The following is a 21,929-nucleotide window of genomic DNA, read 5'->3' on the forward strand; positions in this document are numbered from 1 at the left end:
AGCATTACTAGCTTATAAAATATATAGTACATCTTTGTATCCATCCATTTCTCGTATTTCATACGTAATATTTGAATCCCATTTGCTGATATGGATCTTAGCGATGACGATGAGATTGATATTGATGAAATTCTTAAGCAAGCTGAAAATGTAAGGCGAATATATGCATATTATGCATGTTTTAACAATCTAAATGTGTTAATTTCTTTACGTTGTATACTATTTACTATTAATATGCTATATATAACTATGCATATGCAAATTTTATAAGGTCTGTATTTTTATTAAAATTATTATTTGCTATTATCTTCGTATTCTTTTTTATGTATAGGTCGAATGCGTAGACGAAGACAGTATAAAAAAGCTAGCTACGGTTTTAAAAAAAAAAAAAAATAATAATGAACGAGACAGAATTGAACACCCAGATAAACCAGAAAAATGGGTAGCTAGTGAAGTTGATTTAGATGAAATATTAGTTAATATAAAAAATTTAAGTGTATGCACAAATTTATATAAAAGCATGGTTGAAAGTGATATATTTGGTGACATAATTAATTTATTAAACCATCCTAATAATGATATAGTTATTGAAGTTATTGATATAATTAAAGAAATAACAAATCCTTCGAATATATACGAATTAGATAAAAGTGTAAATTCAATGTTAATAGATTACTTAACCAAAAACAAACTAAGCCATTTTATTATAAATACTTTAGATAAAATTAATGAAGAGGAAAGTGATGAATACTACAATGGTATTTCATCGATTTTGAATATTTTTGAAAACATTTTTGAACTTGAAAATAATCTACAAAATGATCTATTAACAAATTCTAAATTATTATTTTTTTTATTAAAACGAATTAATAATGAAATAAAAAGTGATGATCAAAATTCATTATATGCAAGTGAAATATTAGTTTTACTTATTTTAAGAATTAATCAATTTGCTCAAAATGTCTACGATGATTTTTATTATACTATTTCCATTTTTAATTTTATTTTAAAATATATTTCAAAGTTTAAGGATAAAGATCCCCCTAATATTAATAAAAAAGAAATATTACTTAATTGTTTTCAAGCCTTAGGAAATTTATTATTATTAAACGAAAATAAAAAAGTATTTGAAAGCACTGATGGCTTAGAATTAATGTTGAAATTACTTAGTGAAAGGAAATTTTTATGTTTCCCTTCTTTAAAAATTTTTGCAATTGTACTTACCAGCAAAGATATATGTAATAAATTCGTAGAATTAAGTGGTCTAAAATATTTATTCTGTTTATTTATGTTAAGAACATTGAACAAGAGTAAAACTAATACACTAGAGTTTGAAGAAAATATAATTACAATAATTTCCAACTTATGCATATATTGTACTGGTACATCCCTTGGAAGAGTTCTAAATAAATTTGGAGAAAAGAAATGCGAAAAAATTATTCGACTATTAGAAATCAGACAAAAATATTCTGATATAATTATCAATGAAAAAAAGAAAGAATCAGATAAATTGCTAATAAGCAAAAACCTACAAAAATTGAACATACAAATTGATGATGATTCCAAGAAAAATCTTGAATATATAGAATTGTGTGATAAAGGATATCTCACATATCAGTTAACCGATGTAATATTAATAACGCTTTTTTTTATGAACAATTCATATATTTCTAATAATATATTTATCCATTTGTACACACGAAACATAGACATTCAATCCATTTACGAAAATATATTAGGTAAGCTTGTTAAGTTTCAATATTCCTTTGAGTATACATTTATTTTATGTTCTTATCTTATTAATAAATATATTTTATGATTTATTTACTATTTTTCAGATTTTCAAGAATGTATAGATGATGATGAATTAAATGAAAAATTAAAAAAAATGCTGACATTTTTCCTAACCTCATCAAAGGAGTCAAATTTGTTTACATAAAATAGCTATGTTATTAATGCTACATAGTTTGTATTTTTTTTTTTAGTAAATATGGGTATTTTGAACCTTTTTAGCATTTTTATAAATTTCCTGAAAATTAAACATTCCATTTATTATATATTGAATAAGCCCATATAGACATTTTAATTTATTATAAATGCAAATTATTTATGCACTTCCACATGTGTACATACACATGTTGCATTTATATAATTATTTTTATTTATAAAAACTATTTTTAGTGGGAATATAAAAATTTTATTATATATTGACAATTAAATTAAGTTATAAAATACAATATAGTTATTAATAAAATAGTTGTATGATAAAATTGTCATATAATTAATATTTATTGCATGATATCACACCACAATAACAACATGCTTTCGAAATATAACTATATATATTCGTGTTCCAACAAAGTAGTATACTCATATATTGCATGTAAGTGTGCATGTATATGTACTACCGTACATTAATATATGTATGAATAATTCCTTACATATATAACCACATAAATTGTGAATACTATAAAACTATTATTATAATGATATCACAAACAATATATTATATTATGAAAAATAATAATACCTTAAAAAAAATATATAAAAATAAATACACCGAGGAAAGTTGTATATATACATATATTTGTCTTTATGTAGTACAATGAATGAAAGAAATATATAATAAAACGTATATATTAAAAAAAATTAATATGAAAATTGGTCCCATAATTTAGATTTTCATTTTTTCGTCTTAAATAATGATAAAAAAAAGGGAAAAAATTAATAGAAAAAATATACACAATATATATTTTAGGATAATTTTTATATAAATTAGATATGCTTTATTGTTTCTCATTATAAGAAATCCAATTTAACAAATTTATTTGATATATATAATTGTTTTGCTAGCCACAATGCAGGAATTTATATTCGCAAACAATATAGAAATGAATAAATTCAAAGTTGTATACTTTTATATGTATATTAGCTCGATATATGTATGATATTTTTGCATCATTTGAACTATTTTCCAATCCTTAATTATTCTATATCATCAATATTTAAAAACTTTTTCTCAGTATGCATCTTATATAATGGATTATATTGTACTATTAAACATGTCATATTATCACAACCAATTCCATCATTTTCTTTATAATTATTTGATAAACAATCATCACATAATTCTTCACATATTTGAGATAATTTATTAAACTTATCATATTTCTTTCTTTCAATAATAGGTGCATCATCATATTTACTATTAGTATCTTTTTCAAAACTGTTATCACTATTTTCATTAAAGTTATTTTGATTTTCATTAGAATTATCTTCATTCTCAATATTAGAATCATCATTATTCATATTTTTATCATGTGAGTTTGAAATTTGTCCCGTTTCGGCACTATTTGATACATTAGATTCATCTTTTAAAGTGCTATTTTCATTATTAGTAGTATTATTATTTGAATCTATTTGTTCTGAATTGGTGTTTTGATTACCTTCTAAATCTGCAGAATTATCAGGTAATTCTTCAAATTTTTCTAAGCGTGTTTTAACAAAACCAACAACATCTTGTCCATCTTTACAATCCCAAATACCATCACATGCAAGAAATAAAAATTCATCATCAGGAGTTAATGTTACACAAGTAACTTCAGGGAATGCAGAAATTTTTTGATCTTTTTGGGATAAGAATGGATCTCTTTTATAATGTAAATCTCCAATAGCTCTAGTTAAATTTAAATTTCCATCGACTCTACCATTTGCTATATATCCACCCGCTTTTTTAATTCGAGCTTCTTCTGCTTGTAAATGTGGTTTATGATCAGTTGACATGCCTAATGAATTACCATTAAAGCATATTATAGCTCTTGAATCCCCTGCATTCGCAACAATTAAATAACCTTTTATTATAACGGCTACTATAGCTGTTGATCCACAACTATATGCTATATTATCTTCATAATCATTTGAATAATAATTTTCAAATAATCTTAATTCATCAGGGGAATATAAATCATTATTATCATTTGCTTCATTAGTTTCATTATTATTATTTTCATTAGCATTGTTATTATTTATATTATTATCAATTACATTTGTTATTGTTTCATTATATGAAAAACCTTCTTCTATATGATCTTTTCCATATAAATCTAATGAGTTATCATCATCACATGAATTTAACATGTCATTTATAACACCATTTGCATGATTATAGTTTCCTTTAAGTTTATTTTCAGCTTCTGCTGCTTCTGTCATTTCTCCTAAGGATTTCAAATTATCATAAGTTAATGCTGATGGTTGTACATTTTCAGCATTATTGTTATAATTATTATTATTTATAGCATCTTCCTCTTTAATATTATTGTCTGTTTCATTATCGATATCCTTCTTTAGCCTTTTTGTATTCGTTTCGACGCTTCTATTATTATCTTCTTCTTTAATTTCATTTTTATTATCTTTACCCGAACTTGATGCATCAGTATCTACAGAGTTTACCTCACTTTTGCATTTACTTTGTAAATCACTTTGATCATTATTAATATTATCTGAATCTTCGATTTTTATTTTATTTGTATTATCTTCGCTTTTTTCATCTTTTTCTAATTTTATTCCCTTTATATTATTATTTATTTCCCCTGTAGATGTATCGTTGTTTTTTAAATTATTATCATCATTTTTTTTTTCATTATCATTTTCTTTTATTTCTAATTCTTTGTCAGCATCATTCATATTATCTTTTAATATACTATCATCGTCATCATATATATCTCCTGATTTATTATTATAATCATCCTCCATTAATGATGTTGATGGTGTTTCTGCACTTCCTTCTTCAACAGGATTTCCATCCTTATTATAAACAACTTGTAAACATCTCTTTCCATCTTTTTCGACTGCTTTAATACTAATATTTTTTGATATTATATCATTTAAAATAGAATATAGATAATTTTCTCTCGAATCAGATTCTTCAGTTTCTTGTGCTGCTGCATTATATTTTTTTAGTTTTTCTTGGTTTTCTGTTAAAAGCATTTCTTCATCTAATTTTAAAAATGTTTTTTCAAGTGTTAATTTAATAAGTTTTAATTTATAATTTTCTGATTTATCTAAATTATTTTTTTTCATTTCATCGCTAGCTTCTTTTATGCATTTTACAAATATTCTATAAAAATTATATGAAATCCATTTTGAAACATTAGGTCCCCCATGCCCATCAAAAACACCATAAATAGAAATAACTTCTTCTATTTCGTTTACTTTTATATTATTATAACATATATGGCTATCTTCCATATTCTTTCGCCATCCTTGCATACACGATAACCCAAATCTACTTGGATCAATTTCTAAGTTCCCTCCATCCATGGACTCTTTATTCGTTTTCGGTGCTGATAAATATGCTCCCATCTATTAAAATTTACATTAAAAGAAAAAAAAATTGATAATATGTTTAATAATTTTTTTAAACCCAATATATATGCACAAAGACCAATTATGATGCCTTCATTTATGGATGAATTGTAATTTTACAAATATACGTCATTTTCAATAAACAATATATGGGATTGTGAATTTTATTTATATAAATGAATATATATGCATATATTTACATTTTAAATAGCATACGCACACATAAATATTGTAGGACATATTTGTCCATCAGCATGCATATTTTCAAATGGATACAACAATATGTTTTTTGTTCGTTATATTATCGTACATTCATAAAAGTGTATATAGCACGAGGTAAATTTATAGCATAAATTACAATGCATATATAATGTATGCAGATAGAAATTGCATATATAAATCTCTACTCATATTATCATATTTCATTTTACCTTTCTTATTTTCGTTTATACTTCAAAAATATCGAGATAACATTTATTTCTTTTATAAAAGGTTGCTATATTCTTCAATAAATACAATATTGTATTTTGTTTTCAAACAAAATATTATTGGTAATCTTTATAGTATTTTTTGTGAAAAAGTATAAAAAATAATTAATTATAATTAAGTATCAATTGTAAAAACTACAAAAAATGTAAAAACGTGGAAATATACATATTCATGTATCATTTCCACTCATTACTATATATAATTATATAGAAAAAAAATTATAAATATATAATGATTAATATACAATATTTTAAGTATATTTTTCAAAAGCTATTGTAAATCTTAAGAATATAAATATTAATATATAGCTTAAAGTGCCCTAGTTAATTGCAAAATGTACATCAAGAGCAACACATTAAATAATAATATTCCATATTGCCTCATAAATTTTCTTATTATTTTTTAGTATATTGTATTTTAAAATTATACAAATTTATTTATATATAAAAAAATTTTCATGTAATAAAAAATATGTAAATTAATTATATACGTATATATTTTTAGAATAACAAACACACGTACCTCATAATAATAATAATTATTATTATATTAGTATGTCGCTATTTATTATATATATGCATATAAGCAATGCAGGTATTTTTTTATGGTTTATCCTGTGTACGTGAAAAAATACAAAAAAAAACAATAAAATAAAAGTTTTATTATACTTTTCGAATTATTCAAATAAATTATGTTTTAGCTTTGTATTATTAATATTTATTTAATGCTTTTTATGGTATATATATAAATTACAAAAAATTATATACTTTAATATAAAATATATTATATTTAATAATATACTAAAAAATGGTTTCCCAATATATAACGCACATAAAATAGGCAAAGCAGTAAAAAATTAACTTAACCCATCTTCATATTTCTTAAAATGGAAACTTAATCTTATTTTTGTTTTTTTTAAGCTCATAATTAATAAGGAACAATTTCATATATATTTTTTTTTATATTGATATTAAATTATAGACATAAGAACAATGTACAATTTTTGTAAAACTATTATTACTGTTTCCCCTTTTATATATATGTATATTAATGTAAAATTAAATATTTATATTTTCCACATAAAACACATTAATATATATTTTTGAATATAGATACTTAAACGGTTATTTTTTTTTTATTTTTTAATACTTTTTTATCATAATAACTTGCTATAAATATTTGGATATATATATATATATATATTCACAATATATAGGCTTTTAATAAAATTTGACGTTGTATATTTAGGCCATAAACAACTTGAAGCTTAATATTACACACTGTTTTCAGGATAACTATGTTGTATACAATACATTAACCCTATTTAAACTAAATAACATGAAAGATAAATTATGCAATTTTTTAACAGGAATTATATATTTTTTTATTCTTTGAATTAAATATATAAATAATTCAAAACTTTATTTATTATATGGCAATAAAAAAAAATACAACTATTGTCCTGCTTTTATAAAATAAACATTTAGATCATCATACATTTTAATATTATACCGAAAATCTTTATTCAACAGATTTTATAGAGATATATTTTTCATATTTTATAAAAATGAAACTCCAAAACATTTATGAATATATATGCATGTTTATGTTGACACAATAAAGAATATATAATGTGCAATTTAGAACATTTGTATTTCCTTTTAATATTTCTATTATATTTTTAGCGATTAATTAGAATACAAGCAAGATGCATTTCACATTTTTTCGTTTTTAAATTATTAATCATAATTCTATCCCATATATTTCCATTCTTTTTCTTTTTTTCATATTGGCTATAAACCCTTAAAATAAATGGCAATTATATTAAAATAATTTCTCGGAATATCAAATTGTTATATTTTGTAATATATAATTCATAAAGTTAATACAATATTTATATGCCTTTTGTATAACCATCAGCTATGATAAAGCAAATCATATTATAAGTATTGTTCACCCAGGTGTAGACTAAAATTAATACTTATATCATAGGTTATTTTCTCTACCATTTATTTGCTAAGCCATATATATACACATACTATTTTTACTCTTACTCATTTCTCGTATTTTCCCTTATGTCTTGCCTATCACATAGTTTTTCTCAATATGGTTGCATGCATTTCTTATAAAGCTAAAGATGGTAGAGGACCAAATTTATTCATTTATTATAGAGTGATCAAAATGTGTTGTAATTTTTATTTTAGGAAAAATTTATAAATAAATAAATGGTTAGAACGTTGTATTAATCATATTATTGAGTTTGTATTTTATGAAGTAATCGGGCATATTTATTCCATTGAAACAATGTAAAATACCATAATAAGAATAACAATTAAATCTAAATAGAGCTCACCAATTTTAATCACTACTAAGCCATGGTAGTTTTATTATACACACACAGATATGCGTGCTACTGTTTTTTCCTAAAATTATATTTGAAGTTATTCATTTTATAAGGCAAGTAAAGGATATATTTTTGTATTAATAAAACATATAAACATTATTATAGCATGGTAGAATTTGTATACACACATATGCATTTTTTAATTTATTTTGTGTAATTTTTAGGAATATACATATATTCTTACAATAGTGTATGCACATTATCTTCTTTACAATGCAGTTAAAAAATTAGTATAAAATAAGATAGAAGATTTGGTAAATTGTTTTTAACAAATTGTTGTAATTTCATCTTATAAATTATTATTTAGAAAGCATTCAATAATTGTGCAGGCCTTTTGAAATTTACATAAACATTAACTTGGATAAAAATATGATTAATATACTCTCTTTTTCAGTGTGTATATTATTTTCCATGAAAAAGAAAAATATATATATAACCACAATTTTGTTATTCTTTAATTTAACTTTATTTATTTCCATATTATTTTTCAAGATTTGAATAACGATTAAATGAGAAATAATAAAAAAATACATGTGTAAGATACATTAAATAAAAACAAAATTACATTATGGTATGTATGCGTGATATCCATACATTTATATTTTACACATGTATGTCTGTTTTATAAAAAATATATATAATCAAATATTTATTTCAAAGAAATATTATTTATTGATATACATAAAATTTAAATACTTATTATTTTTATTATATTATCCTAATTTCCATTTTTTGTGTATGTTTTTCCGATTTCATAGTGTATCCAAATTAAATGTTTTTACTCACACATTATATATATAGTAACTTTTGAAGTAATATATTTCTTATTTTTTCGATGTATTTTATTCGTATATTTATATATTTTTATGTATTTTATTTAATAAAAAATGTCCTTCCATTAAGTTTATGTAAATTACGTATAATTGTCACAAATATATTACACACACCCATCACACATATTTAGATATATTTATTATGCATAAAGAAATGAGTTTTTTAAAATTATATCTTTCTGCATTCTTAAAATTAACATGTATTATTGAATATGTTTTGATACTTATATATAGTATAAGTATTATTATGCATACAAATTATCTCTTTTTATTTGTTTTATTATAAAATGATTACAATTTTTAAGTTCAACCCTCTAAAGGAGTTATGTCTGTGTTTGTTTTATGCATAGCTTTGTATGCACTATTGTTTTTTTTATAAAAACAATCTTGTATTAAATAGTTTGTGTGCGATCACATATTCGTGTGCATATAATATATGCATTTTCAGAAAGTCTACAACATATATTGATTACTATTTTTTTTCTGTGTGTATTCTTTCCCTTTGCTTACCCCTATTACTCACCTTCGACTTTTTTTTGTAAATTAATAATATAAAAATATTTAAACTTACCAAATAATTACATATGAATATTCGAAACTCGTATTTAATTATGTATAATTGATAAGTGATAAAACCATATATGCAAGCAAGAAACAATACTACCAACCGATAAAGATATAAAAGATGCAGGCGAAAAAAGGAAATGAAAAAACAAATAATAGGTATAAAGCAAAGCGCTCAAGTAAATTATTTTCTAACAATGGTAATATGAAAAATCAGGATAACATTGAAAATAAACTTTCGAATAATTTTGCAACAGCAGAAGCTGCTTGGATAGAAAAGAAACAAAAGTTATATAAAGACACAAATAATCAACCATTATGGGATTTTCGAAAAATTCAAATAAATCCAATTGATATAGATGAATTATTTAGTTTCCCTACAAATAAAATAACATCAACTAAATATGGATCCTATACTTTTATTTTTCGAATTTTATATGAACAACTTTTACGCTTACCAAATCTATGGTTTTTAATAATATCCTTACTAGAATATATTCCCTCTTTCCAAATATTATCAGATCATTTATATTATTATAAGCATTCATCAATATATTTGTTATTATCTTTTATAATAATATCTATAATAAAAAATTTGTATGAAGATTCAAGAAGGTCTAATATAGATTATCAAATAAATAATAGATTATGCCATATTATAGATGGATCAACTTCTAATTTAAAAGTAGTGAAATGGATGGATTTAACTGTAGGTAGTATTATACGCTTAGTAGAAAATGAGCAAGTACCCGCAGATATTATTTTATTAAGTTGTAATAATAGTGATGGCTCAGTGTATGTTGAAACATCGCTAGTAAACGGAGAAACTAATTTAAAAAAAAAATATTGTGTTAATGAAACCCGAGATGAATCATCTGTCTATAGTGTATGCAATATTAGAGGAAGAATAACATGTGAAAAACCAAATATGAATATGGAATCATTTAATGGATCGTTAAAATTAGATGCACATCCTCGTGCTACATCTTTATCAATTAATAATGTTATTTTTAAAGGGTCTCATATAAAAAATACAGATTATGTATTTGGTGTTATTATATATACAGGAGTAGATACAAAAATTATGAAAAATACATTAAGGAATACATATAAATCTGGATATGTGAATAGTGAATTAAACACATATACTATTATTACTATTCTTTTTATATTCTTTTGTGTTTTTATATCAATATTATGTAAATGGACTGATGATAGTAAATATAAACATGGAACAGACATGTTATTAATAACAGTTACAAATGGTTTATTTGAATTCATTATGAAATATATTATATTATATTCAAATATAATACCTATCAGTGTTTTAATAACAATAGATTTAATATCTATAATGCAAAGCATACTAATAGAAAATGATAACAGAATCAGTGTTTTTGAAAATGAAACATCAGAACCACTGATAACAGATGATAATTATGATATAACAGATTTAAGAACGAGAAAATCATATAATTATTTTAGAAAATATACATATTTTTTAAATAACTTTAATTTAAGAAATTTCTCTAGAAGTCGAAATTCTTCAAATAACATGGAGACATATTCATTTAATAAAAAAAGTTTTATAAGCACATTTGATAAACTTGTAAAGTTTAAAAATCAGTTTAATAAAAAAGATAGTAATCCTACTAATTCAAAACCACCATCAAACACTATTTGTAATCGAATGCCAGGTGAAGGAAGCTATTGCATTCCTGAAAATAAATGTACAAATGATTATTCCTTTTCAAAAAAATATAATAACAATACAACTTCTATTTCTAATTACAATGATGATGATATAATAAATAAACACTATGAAATTGAAAACATTCAAAAGAAACCGTCTTATTCAAAAAAAAATAATTATATATACAAAGAACATATTAGAGAAAAGGAAAATGCTCAAGAAATTTGTATTATGCATGATAATCAAGAAGATGAATATAATAATATTCAAAATAAACATGACAATTTTTCAACGAAAGATAGTGAATCTAAGATAACCAAAAGTGTTAGCATCAATAGCAAATATACAATAAAAAATGAAAAAACTAATATCTTTAAATATTTGTTTCCATTTCTTTTTAATAAAAAAAATTCGAATTCAAAAATGGTAAATTTGAAAAATGATATTAAAAAATATGCATTAAGTCAGAAAAAATCACTAACAGATAATTTTTATGGATGGGGAATTTGCTTAAATTCAAATATGCATGGAGATTTAGGAAATGTTGATTTTATATTTACCGATAAAACTGGGACATTGACAAATAATGAAATGTCTTTTAATATATGCTCTATAGCTGGACGTGTGTATGGAAAACCTCGCAGAATTAAAAATAGAAGTAGAAATAAAAATAAAATATTTTTTTCTAATCAAAGTAACATTTATTATAATACTAAGTTGGAAAATAGCGATTGCATAGTAGACCAATTTGAAAAAAGAATCACATTAAATGAAGAAAATACATTTAATGATATTACAAATGATACAATTGACAAAATAAAAAATAATCCAGAAGAAATTGATGGTGACCAACCATATGTATCAAATACTAATCAAGGAAACATCTATAAAGACAATAATATGATTAAAAATAAAATGAATGAAGATGCAAAAATTACAAATGATAAATATTTTAATACTAATTTATATGTCGAAGACGATGAAGATGAATATAAAAAGTTTTTAATGAAAAATATTCAGGATCATCACGGATTTAACGAAAATAATTTTGATGAATATACAAAAGATTCTTATAAGAAAAATGCGTCTAATTATAAATCAGATTGTACATCTAACATTAATGATAGAAAAAAAGTAAGGTATCCCTATTTTGACAGTAGTCAATCATTAGGAGATTCTTCAATTATGTCATCCGATTTATCTTCAGAAACAGATACTACTTCCATATCAGATTATTATAAGTCTTCATCTGATCCTTCATTTTATGATTATCAAAATTCCGAAGTAAATGAGGGCATGGATGGTGATAGTATTCATTTAGATTATAATAAAACAAGAGTAAATAAAAACGATGAAAATGATGATTTTAAAAACGACCAAACAGATAAATTAATAAATAAAACCTACATATTTAATAAAAGTTATCTAAACTATTTAATGGAACATAGGTATCCAAAACCCAAAAATTTTAGAACAAATATGACCCCAGATATGACAAAGACTCGATGCGAATTTAATGACAAAAAAATATTTATAGATTTAAACTCAAATACTTGGAGAAGCTATTATATTGAAGAGTTTTTTAAATGCATAACATTATGTCACACTATTGTTCCTTATATTCAATTTGATTATATTCGAAATAAGAATTTAGCACATACCTCTTCAAGACATTCTAAAATAAGCTCTAATAATTTCGAAAGGTATAATAATGAACTTAAAAAAAATACATATACTGATATATGTAAAACAAATAACGAAATAAATTATCATATATCTCGCGAAAACACTTACGAGTCAAAAATGAGGCGAGTTATTAGGCACAAAAAAAAACATAGTAATAATTCTTTAATTTTTGATAATACAAAAATGTTTTCGTATAGTATAAATAAAGCTCTTCTGGATGGAAAGAAGGCACGTCTCAAAACAAGCACAAATGATTATAGTACACAAAATAGTCTAAAAAATGATATGATAAAAAAAGAATCCACGTTTCAAAAGTTTGTTAATAAATATTTTAATAAAAATAAAATGGAAAATAAACCGGATAAAAGTCAAGACAATTGTAATGCAGTAAAGGAAAATCTAAAGACAAAAAAAAAAAATAATAGAGGAGATGAGACAGAAGATGAAGGATCAAACAAGTGGAATAATTATTTTAATTTTACCAGAAATAAAAGTATCATGTATACCGGAAAAAATCACGAACGTGACAAAACGGCCAAAAGACATAGTACAGTTTCATTCAAACGAATTTCGAAAGAAAAAATGATGTCTTTAAGTAGTTATTCAGATGACAAATTTGTAAGCGTGAATTGCAAAAATAAATCTTATAATTTAAGTTATCAAAATTCAGAAGTATCATCTTCTCATAATAAAAAACATGAAACAGATTTAGAAGATTATCCAAGTAACAAAATAGATAATAAAAGTACAGGAACATATGATGATTTAGATAAAACTAAAGATACAAATGCAACAGATAATGGTGGTTCTGAATATAATGCATATCTAGATTCTATAAAATATCAATCAACTTCATTAGATGAAGAATGTTTAATATATACATCAAGCTATTTAGGATATAGACTTATATTAAGAAATAAAAATACTATGTGTGTTGAAATCGATGGTAATTTCTATAATTGGACTATTATTGGTATTAATGAATTTACTAATAAAAGAGGAAGAATGTCAATTGTCGTCAAACCAGAATATATGACTAAAGGTTCTATTTTATATGTTAAGGGTTCTGATGCATCTATTTTATCTTTATTAAATTTAAAGCATAGCAAATTTTTTGAAAAAAAAAAAAGAAAAAAAACACAATACTACAATAGAATGAATAAATATTATAGTACTGAAGTGGGGGTAAAAACCAATAACTCTACAAAACAATATATATCCGACCATTCTCTAAAATCAGAATTTTACGAAACGGAAGATTATCAAGGTGGTGTAGAAAACAAAATCTATCAACCATCATTTCAGTTCGATAAAAATAATGAATACGAAGTTAAAGATAATTCGGAGGATAAAAAGTTATATATGAAAAAAAAAAAAAAAAACAAATTTAAAGAACGAAGTAGACAGTTAGAAAAACAATTGAGAAAATTTTCAATGAAAGGTTTAAGAACAATGGTATTTGCATTTAGATATTTAAATGAAAAAGAAACTATGGAATATAAAAAAATGTATGATGATGCATGCATGTCTATATATAATAAAGAAACAAAATTAGAAGATGTTGCTAATCATGTAGAAAAAGATTTAACATATCTTGGTATAACAGGTATTAAAGATAGACTACAAAAAAAAGTAACAAACACAATGGAAATGCTAAATCAATCTGGTGTTCGAATTTGGATGTTGACAGGAGATAATGTTGAATATTCTTTACACATAGCATTTTTATGTAATTTTTTAAATTCTCATACAAAAATATTTCATGCAATGCTAGAAAATACTAGTTATAAAAAATTAAAAAGGGAAGGCACTGCTTTGTATGAATTATTTCAATTAGAAAAAGAAGAAAAAAAACCTCATGAAAAAATATGTCTATTAATAAATGGAAAAAATTTACAAACATTTTTAAATCATAATGATTTACAAACATATTTTCTTAATATGGCATGTACATCTGATGCTGTTATAGCTTGTAGAATAACTGCAAAACAAAAAGCATTTATAGTCCGATTGATAAAAAATAGATTATCTCCAAGGCCAAATACTTTAGCTATAGGTGATGGAGCAAATGATATTGCTATGATTCAAGAAGCGAATATAGGAATAAGTATAATGACATCTAAAAGTATTATATCGGCTGGTTATTCAGATTATTGTATTAAAAATTTTTGTTATTTAAGGAAATTGCTATTTATATATGGGTCTAAACATTTATATAGTATTAGTATAATTTTATATTGGAATTTTTTTAAAAATATAATTCTTATTTTACCAGTATTTTTTTATCAAGCCTATGCTTCTTGGAGTTGTGTAAAAATATACCCAGAATTATTGCATACATTAGTTAGTATATTTTGGGTATTAATACCTATAATTTATTATATGTTTTTACAACATAATCTTAATTATGATATACTATATAATATTCCGTTATTTTATGCATTAAGTAGAAGAAAGTATAATATGAGTATATTAAAATTTTTATCTTGGGCATTCGAAGCAATATTTTATTCTCTAGTAGTTTTTTTTTTCTCTTATGCAGCACTTAGTGAAAATTCTCATTTAAATAATGGTGAAGTTGTTACAATCAATACGTTTGGTAATATTTGTTTTCTTGGTTGTTTATTAATTTCTATTTTCAGACTTTTTTTAGAAGGATCTTTATGGTCTCCATCGATATTAATAACATGCTGTGGTTGCTTCCTTTTTGTTTTTTTCCCGTCAATACTTTTTATATGTATAGCATATTTGTCTAATGAATATATAAGAGAAGTTTTCAGACAAACATTTCTATGGAATCCCATATATGTACTCCTATTCCTATGGTTTACTACTTGTATTATATGTTATATGCTTATAACATTTACAAAATCTTTATTTTTTCCAAATATATACAATGTTGTTAATCATTGGCTATTTGAACATTATCAAGAAAAATATGTAAAATACAAGTATTCACATTTTATATCGGGTAAATCAAAGTTTCTAAGTTTAAAAAAAATCAAAAATAAATTGAAAAACAAGTTTAGAAGGAAACACAAAATTAATAATAGTGCCAAATATAACTTTGAAAATGAAGTAAATAATAATACTTCTATAGAAATTAAACCCGAAAAAACTTATAAAAACAATGATTCCTATGCAAACATAAATTTATTCGAGTCGAGGGATAAAACAAATGTTCCTAAAAACTTTAATGATCAGATATTAAAAAAGAATCATGCATACAAATTTAATAATAATATTCAACTTGATGAAGAACAAATATCAAAGGGAAGAAATATTGTCTTATCAACAAATAGTATTCATGCTATGGAATTTGATGAGGATTCTGTTAATAGGAATTATGAAAATAAAAAAAATAAAGTCAATAAAATAGAAAATAACAATTTAGATGTAAAACATGAAAATATAAGTCCAAATGATGAAAAGGGTAACGAAATGAAAAATGCTTCTATAGAATCACAAAAAAATACGAAAGATCTTAAAGAGATACCTAATAAAATATATCCTTTCCAATTGAAAAATATAAATCAGAAAAAAAATATTAAAAAAAATAATGATATAAAATATGACGACAAACAAAAAAATAAATATAGCAATTATCTCAGTAATAGTAATACATTACATAAAGATATAGACAATTTAGATACAGAAAATGATTTTTATAAATATCGTAAAAAAAGTTTAATTAGCAATAATTCAATAAACTATAATAATGATGCAACTACTAGTGCTGATTATTATTATACTGATGAAAATACTTATGGTGATTCAAAATCTGAAGAAGAAATAAATCCAAATGGTAAAGTCGATGAATCTTTAATAATTGAAATGAAAAATTGCTTAAACCCATTTAAAAATACATTCTTAATAGATTTATTGCCACAAGGAAAAAATTTTCAAATTAATGAAGAACATGTATTTTTTAAAAATAATGAACGTATAGAAAATATACCAGAACCATTAGATGTTAATAAAAAAAAATATAATATCATACAAAATAGACCTCAATTTTACGTTAATGATTCTGTTTCTGAATTTTCCTACACAAGTGAAGAAACATTAAGTGATACAAACAACAATAATATGAATAATAATGCAAAAACAAATAAAAATAAACAAAAAAATGAAAATACACAACAAGAAATTGTTAAAGTCAGCAATTTAATAAATAGACTTACATTAGCATTTAAAGACATGCAATTAGAATCAGGATTTCAAATACACAAAAAAAATAAATTTTATAAAACGTATATTCCTTGGTATCGTTTTATATTTGTTTTATTGGGAATATTTTTTATATACATATGGAAATTAGAATTATTATTAAGTGAATCATGGAATATAATAGAAAATTCATCTGCTAATATAATTATATTAATTTTTTCCATATTATTAGAACTAACATTATGCATTGCAGCATTTACAACATTTTTTCCTAGAATATTTATAGAAAATTTTAACAAAATTATTAGTGCTGTAGTTGTATTAATAATTGCGCATCATGTTGTTAGTTATTCTATTACACATATTGATGGAGTATTTCAAGCCGTTCTTTTTCCTTTATACACATTTGTTATTTTAAGGCTTTCTTTTGTTAATGCTGTATTATATAATGTTATTTTTTTAGCTTTATTTATTATTAGATTTAAAGGAGATAGTTTTTTAGATGTAAAAGGATTAGTTCATTATATTCCATTATTTATCGGTGTAGATGTTTTTGTGGGATTTGTTGGTTATCGTCTTGAATATAATCAACGAAAAAACTTTTTATTAGAATATTCTGTTGAAGCATCTAGAAGAAAACAAAGAGAAATATTAAATACTATGCTTCCACCATTTGTTGTTGATGAAATGATTTATTCAGAATTAAATGAAGAAGGAATTCCGATATCACTAAAAGCAGAAGATATAGAAACGGTTACAATTATTTTTTGTGATATTTATGAATTTCAAAATATAGTTGCAACTATTGAACCTACCAGATTAGTAGAAATGTTAGATAGATTATTTTTATGTTTTGACAAATGCACAGAACATTTTAATTGTACAAAAATTGAAACGGTTTTTGAAACATATTTAGCTGCTTGTGGATTAGTAAAAAAACGCTCTGATGATAATAAGGAAAATAAAGCTAAAGAAGATGCACATGATTCAATTGATTTTGCTTTGTCTATGCTTCAAGTAAGTAGCCATGTTAAATATGAGACAAACAAATTTATGATTAAAAATGCAAATTCATCAGAAACCAACCAATTAGATGAAACTAATGATGATATAGAAAATGATAATACATTAGAAAGGAGACCTACTAGAATTAGAGTAAAAATTGGTATTAACTCTGGACGAATTATTGCTGGAGTTGTGGGATCAAAAAAACCACAATATGCTTTATTTGGTGATACGGTTAATACTGCTTCTCGAATGAAAACAACTGGAAAACCCGATTATATACATATATCTGAAGCAACTTATGATTTAATTAAAGATGATAAAACATTAATTTATGAAAAAAAAGAAACTGAAGTTAAAGGAAAAGGAACTATGGCTACTTATTTGTTAACATCCGTTATTGGATTAAATTACCCATTTACTGATGAACATGTAGATAGAAAAAATAATTTCCTATCTGATTTTTATCTTGATCACACTGATGTAAATGATACAGCAAATTATGAACAAACTCAAAATATATTTGATTATTATTCAAATAAAGTTACAAAAAACCAAAACAACAATCAAAATGAAAATAATAATAGTTATAACTTAAATGAAACAATAAATAGTGAGGAAAATAATTATATTAATTTAGAAGACCCGAATCAAGATTATGTAAATCTAAAAGATCTGTCATTAAATAAATTACCAAATGAATATATAAGAGATGTAAACACAAACTATTATGATATCATAAAACTTAGAAACCTTAAAATAAGCACTGCAATTGGACACCAACTTAAACAAAAGGATCGTCTTAGTATGGCTTTATTAAATAATGGGTTTAATAATGATTCTTCAGAAAGTGTAAATAAATATTTTGAAAATAATAATGATACTGATGAGATAAAAGATATAGACAATATTTTAAGAAAACAATCTATTAATGATTCATTGTATTATTTGAATGATAGCATTATAAGAAGAGATCAGGCATATGTAAATTCTTCATCTAAAAAAAATAGCCATAATAATAATACCATATCTAACACTAATAATATGCTTCGTCAGTTTAATAGGCAAAGTATAAATAGCTACGTATTATCAGCAGAAAAGGAAATTGAAGATACCCATGAAGAAGATTATCAAAATATCCAATTATGCGCTAGAAGATGCAATAATTGTCATGAAAGTTATTGCTCTCCAAATAATTGCATTAATGATGATCATGTAAATCATGTAGCATATCATCAGATGTTAAGCAATATACGACGCAACTATTTAAAAAATATGAGAAAAGATGATAAAAAAGATCCAGAAAAACATAAAAAGATTCAAAAATTTAGTATATTTAATTTGTCTTGTATCTTTTCATGCATACCGAAATTATTTACATGGATTAAACAAAAAAACACATTAACACATAAAAAAAATTATACTAATAATAGCGCTTATGAAAAAGACGATCGAAAATTGTATCAGAACACATCGACAAATTTTATTTCGTTAAATAGGGAATGGATATTTCTTAAATTTAGTGATAAAAATTTAGAAGCAAAATATAAAGCTCATTTTTACAGTAACAAATCTAACATTAATTCAATTGAGCAAGCATTAATCATTTTTTTAGTTACATTTGTTATACAAACATTAATTTCAAGTATCGTTCCTATAATGTTTGTAGATCATCAAAGAGCAACACAAACATTAAAAGTCAATTATTTTGCATACTGGTCCGTTAGATCTGTATATACTTATATCGGTTTCATGGTGTGGCTATTGTTCCATTATAGAACTAGATCCGAAGTTTCATCTTTATTAAATATAAAATGGATGATATTTTTTCTTAATTTATTGTTTATATCTGCCGCATGTGCTTTTTCTATAGCATACTTATGGACAATTTCAGATATGGATAATTCAACTTCGCAAACAATATGGATGACACATGATACTGTTGAGCTATTTTTTTATTTGGTAATTTTACACCATAATACAGGAATGTTATTTCAAACATGCATTTTAGTGGACTTATTGTTTATTACAATGTCTTTAACATTTATATCCACTAGTGTTGTAAAAACGATAACAACCGATTCAACAGTTTTATTAATACCATGGTATATTATTTTTAATTTAATATCAACATATTGTAAAGAATCTATAGATAGAAGAACATTTTATGCAAATGAAAGTGCAAAAAAAACAGAAAGAAGAGCAACGGATTTATTAAATGATATGCTTCCAAAACATGTTCTTGAAGAATTTCAACAAGACAAATTAAAATTAGCATATACACATGATCGACTTACATTCTTATTTGCTGATATATGCGGATTTACTTCATGGGCAAATGGTGTAGATGCTTCAGAAGTTTTAACCTTGTTACAAAAATTATTTGCAAGATTTGATAATGATAGTACAAAATATGGTTTATATAAATTATGTACAATTGGAGATGCATATGTTGCAATAAGTGAGCCCGTAACTGAAGATAATAATGACTATGATCCAGTCGATGGAACAGAACGAGTATTAGAAATGGCATATTCAATGATAAGAATTATAAAAGAAATAAGAGAAAAGTTGTGTATACCCAATCTAAATATGAGAATAGGATTACATTATGGTTCATGTGTAGGAGGAGTTATAGGTTCAGGTCGATTAAGATATGATTTATGGGGAATAGATGTATTAACGGGTAATCTTATGGAAAGTAATGGAGTACCTGGAAAAATTAATGTCTCTGAAACACTTAAAGATTTTTTATTACAACAATTTAGAAATAGATTCATATTTAAACCCCATAAATCTGTTAGGGTTATTTATAAAGATGTCAAATCTTATATTATTACTGATAAGAAAGAGGTTGATACATCTAATAACTTCAATTTAATAAATAATAAAAACTACATATTTAATAGAAAATCTAGAAAACGATCTATAGTAATGTCCGCAATATCTGAATCTGATCATTTATCTACATTGCCGAAATCAAGTCGTCATATAAAGTATTTTGGTAATAGTAAATCAGCGAACAAAAATTCGAGTTGCAAAAATTCCAAAGACACGAGTTCAATTTTGTAAATTCTTTTAGAACTTCCTAATTTATATAGGGTAAAAAATTAGCTATAATTTTTTATACCTTGGATATATATTTGTGCTATATGCGTATTATACATCATATTATATTTATACCATTTAATGAATATAAAAATATGCTACTATTAATATTCGTTTTTTTATTTTTTTCTTAAGTACTTTTAGTTTTTAAAATTTGTAAATATTTCATGTTTTCATATAATTACAAAATAAATATATAACGTATTTGTGTGTGCATATATAATTAATTTTCACTTTTTATTCTTTGATATAAAACACATATGAGGGGAACTTATATATTTATGCCATTATACCTTTATGTGCTTATACGTTTTATGATTATATTTATTATTTTCTATACATCTTTTCCATTTTCATTTATTCCAACTTAATATATATTTAGATTTGTTTTTCGCTTGTGTACTCTTATTATTACTATCTATTTTTATGTATTTTTTTTTTGGAACTAATATTGATATGCTCACAGTACATTATCCATTTTGGAAATTAATTTTCATAATTTTCTTTATAAATATTTGTTTATTTTTGTTTATTATGTAATATATATCTGAAATATTTTGTATAATTTTTTTTTTAATTTAACATTATATGCTTTTTTCTTAACATGATTTTT

General features: G+C 23.4%; 3 protein-coding genes across 3 annotated transcripts; 2 read left to right on the forward strand and 1 right to left on the reverse strand.

Annotated features, from left to right (window-relative positions):
• Positions 1-90: 90 nt before the first annotated feature.
• Positions 91-1,939, forward strand: PCHAS_0711400 (beta-catenin-like protein 1, putative; the record flags this gene model as incomplete). Its single annotated transcript, XM_016797649.1, has 3 exons — positions 91-150; positions 332-1,739; positions 1,839-1,939. The coding sequence occupies 3 exons, from the start codon at positions 91-93 to the stop codon at positions 1,937-1,939; spliced, it is 1,569 nt and encodes a 522-aa protein (XP_016653581.1).
• Positions 1,940-2,985: 1,046 nt separating this feature from the next.
• On the reverse strand, positions 2,986-5,361 carry PCHAS_0711500 (protein phosphatase PPM2, putative; the record flags this gene model as incomplete). Its single annotated transcript, XM_733535.2, has 1 exon — positions 2,986-5,361. One exon carries the CDS (start codon positions 5,359-5,361, stop codon positions 2,986-2,988), a length of 2,376 nt encoding a protein of 791 aa, XP_738628.2.
• A 4,414-nt stretch (positions 5,362-9,775) lies between these two features.
• PCHAS_0711600 (guanylyl cyclase, putative) lies at positions 9,776-21,280 on the forward strand (the record flags this gene model as incomplete). Its single annotated transcript, XM_732411.2, has 1 exon — positions 9,776-21,280. The coding sequence occupies one exon, from the start codon at positions 9,776-9,778 to the stop codon at positions 21,278-21,280; it is 11,505 nt and encodes a 3,834-aa protein (XP_737504.2).
• Positions 21,281-21,929: the final 649 nt, after the last annotated feature.

The sequence above is a fragment of the Plasmodium chabaudi genome, assembly GCF_900002335.3.
Source record: "Plasmodium chabaudi chabaudi strain AS genome assembly, chromosome: 7".
In the NCBI taxonomy this organism is placed as follows: domain Eukaryota; phylum Apicomplexa; class Aconoidasida; order Haemosporida; family Plasmodiidae; genus Plasmodium; species Plasmodium chabaudi.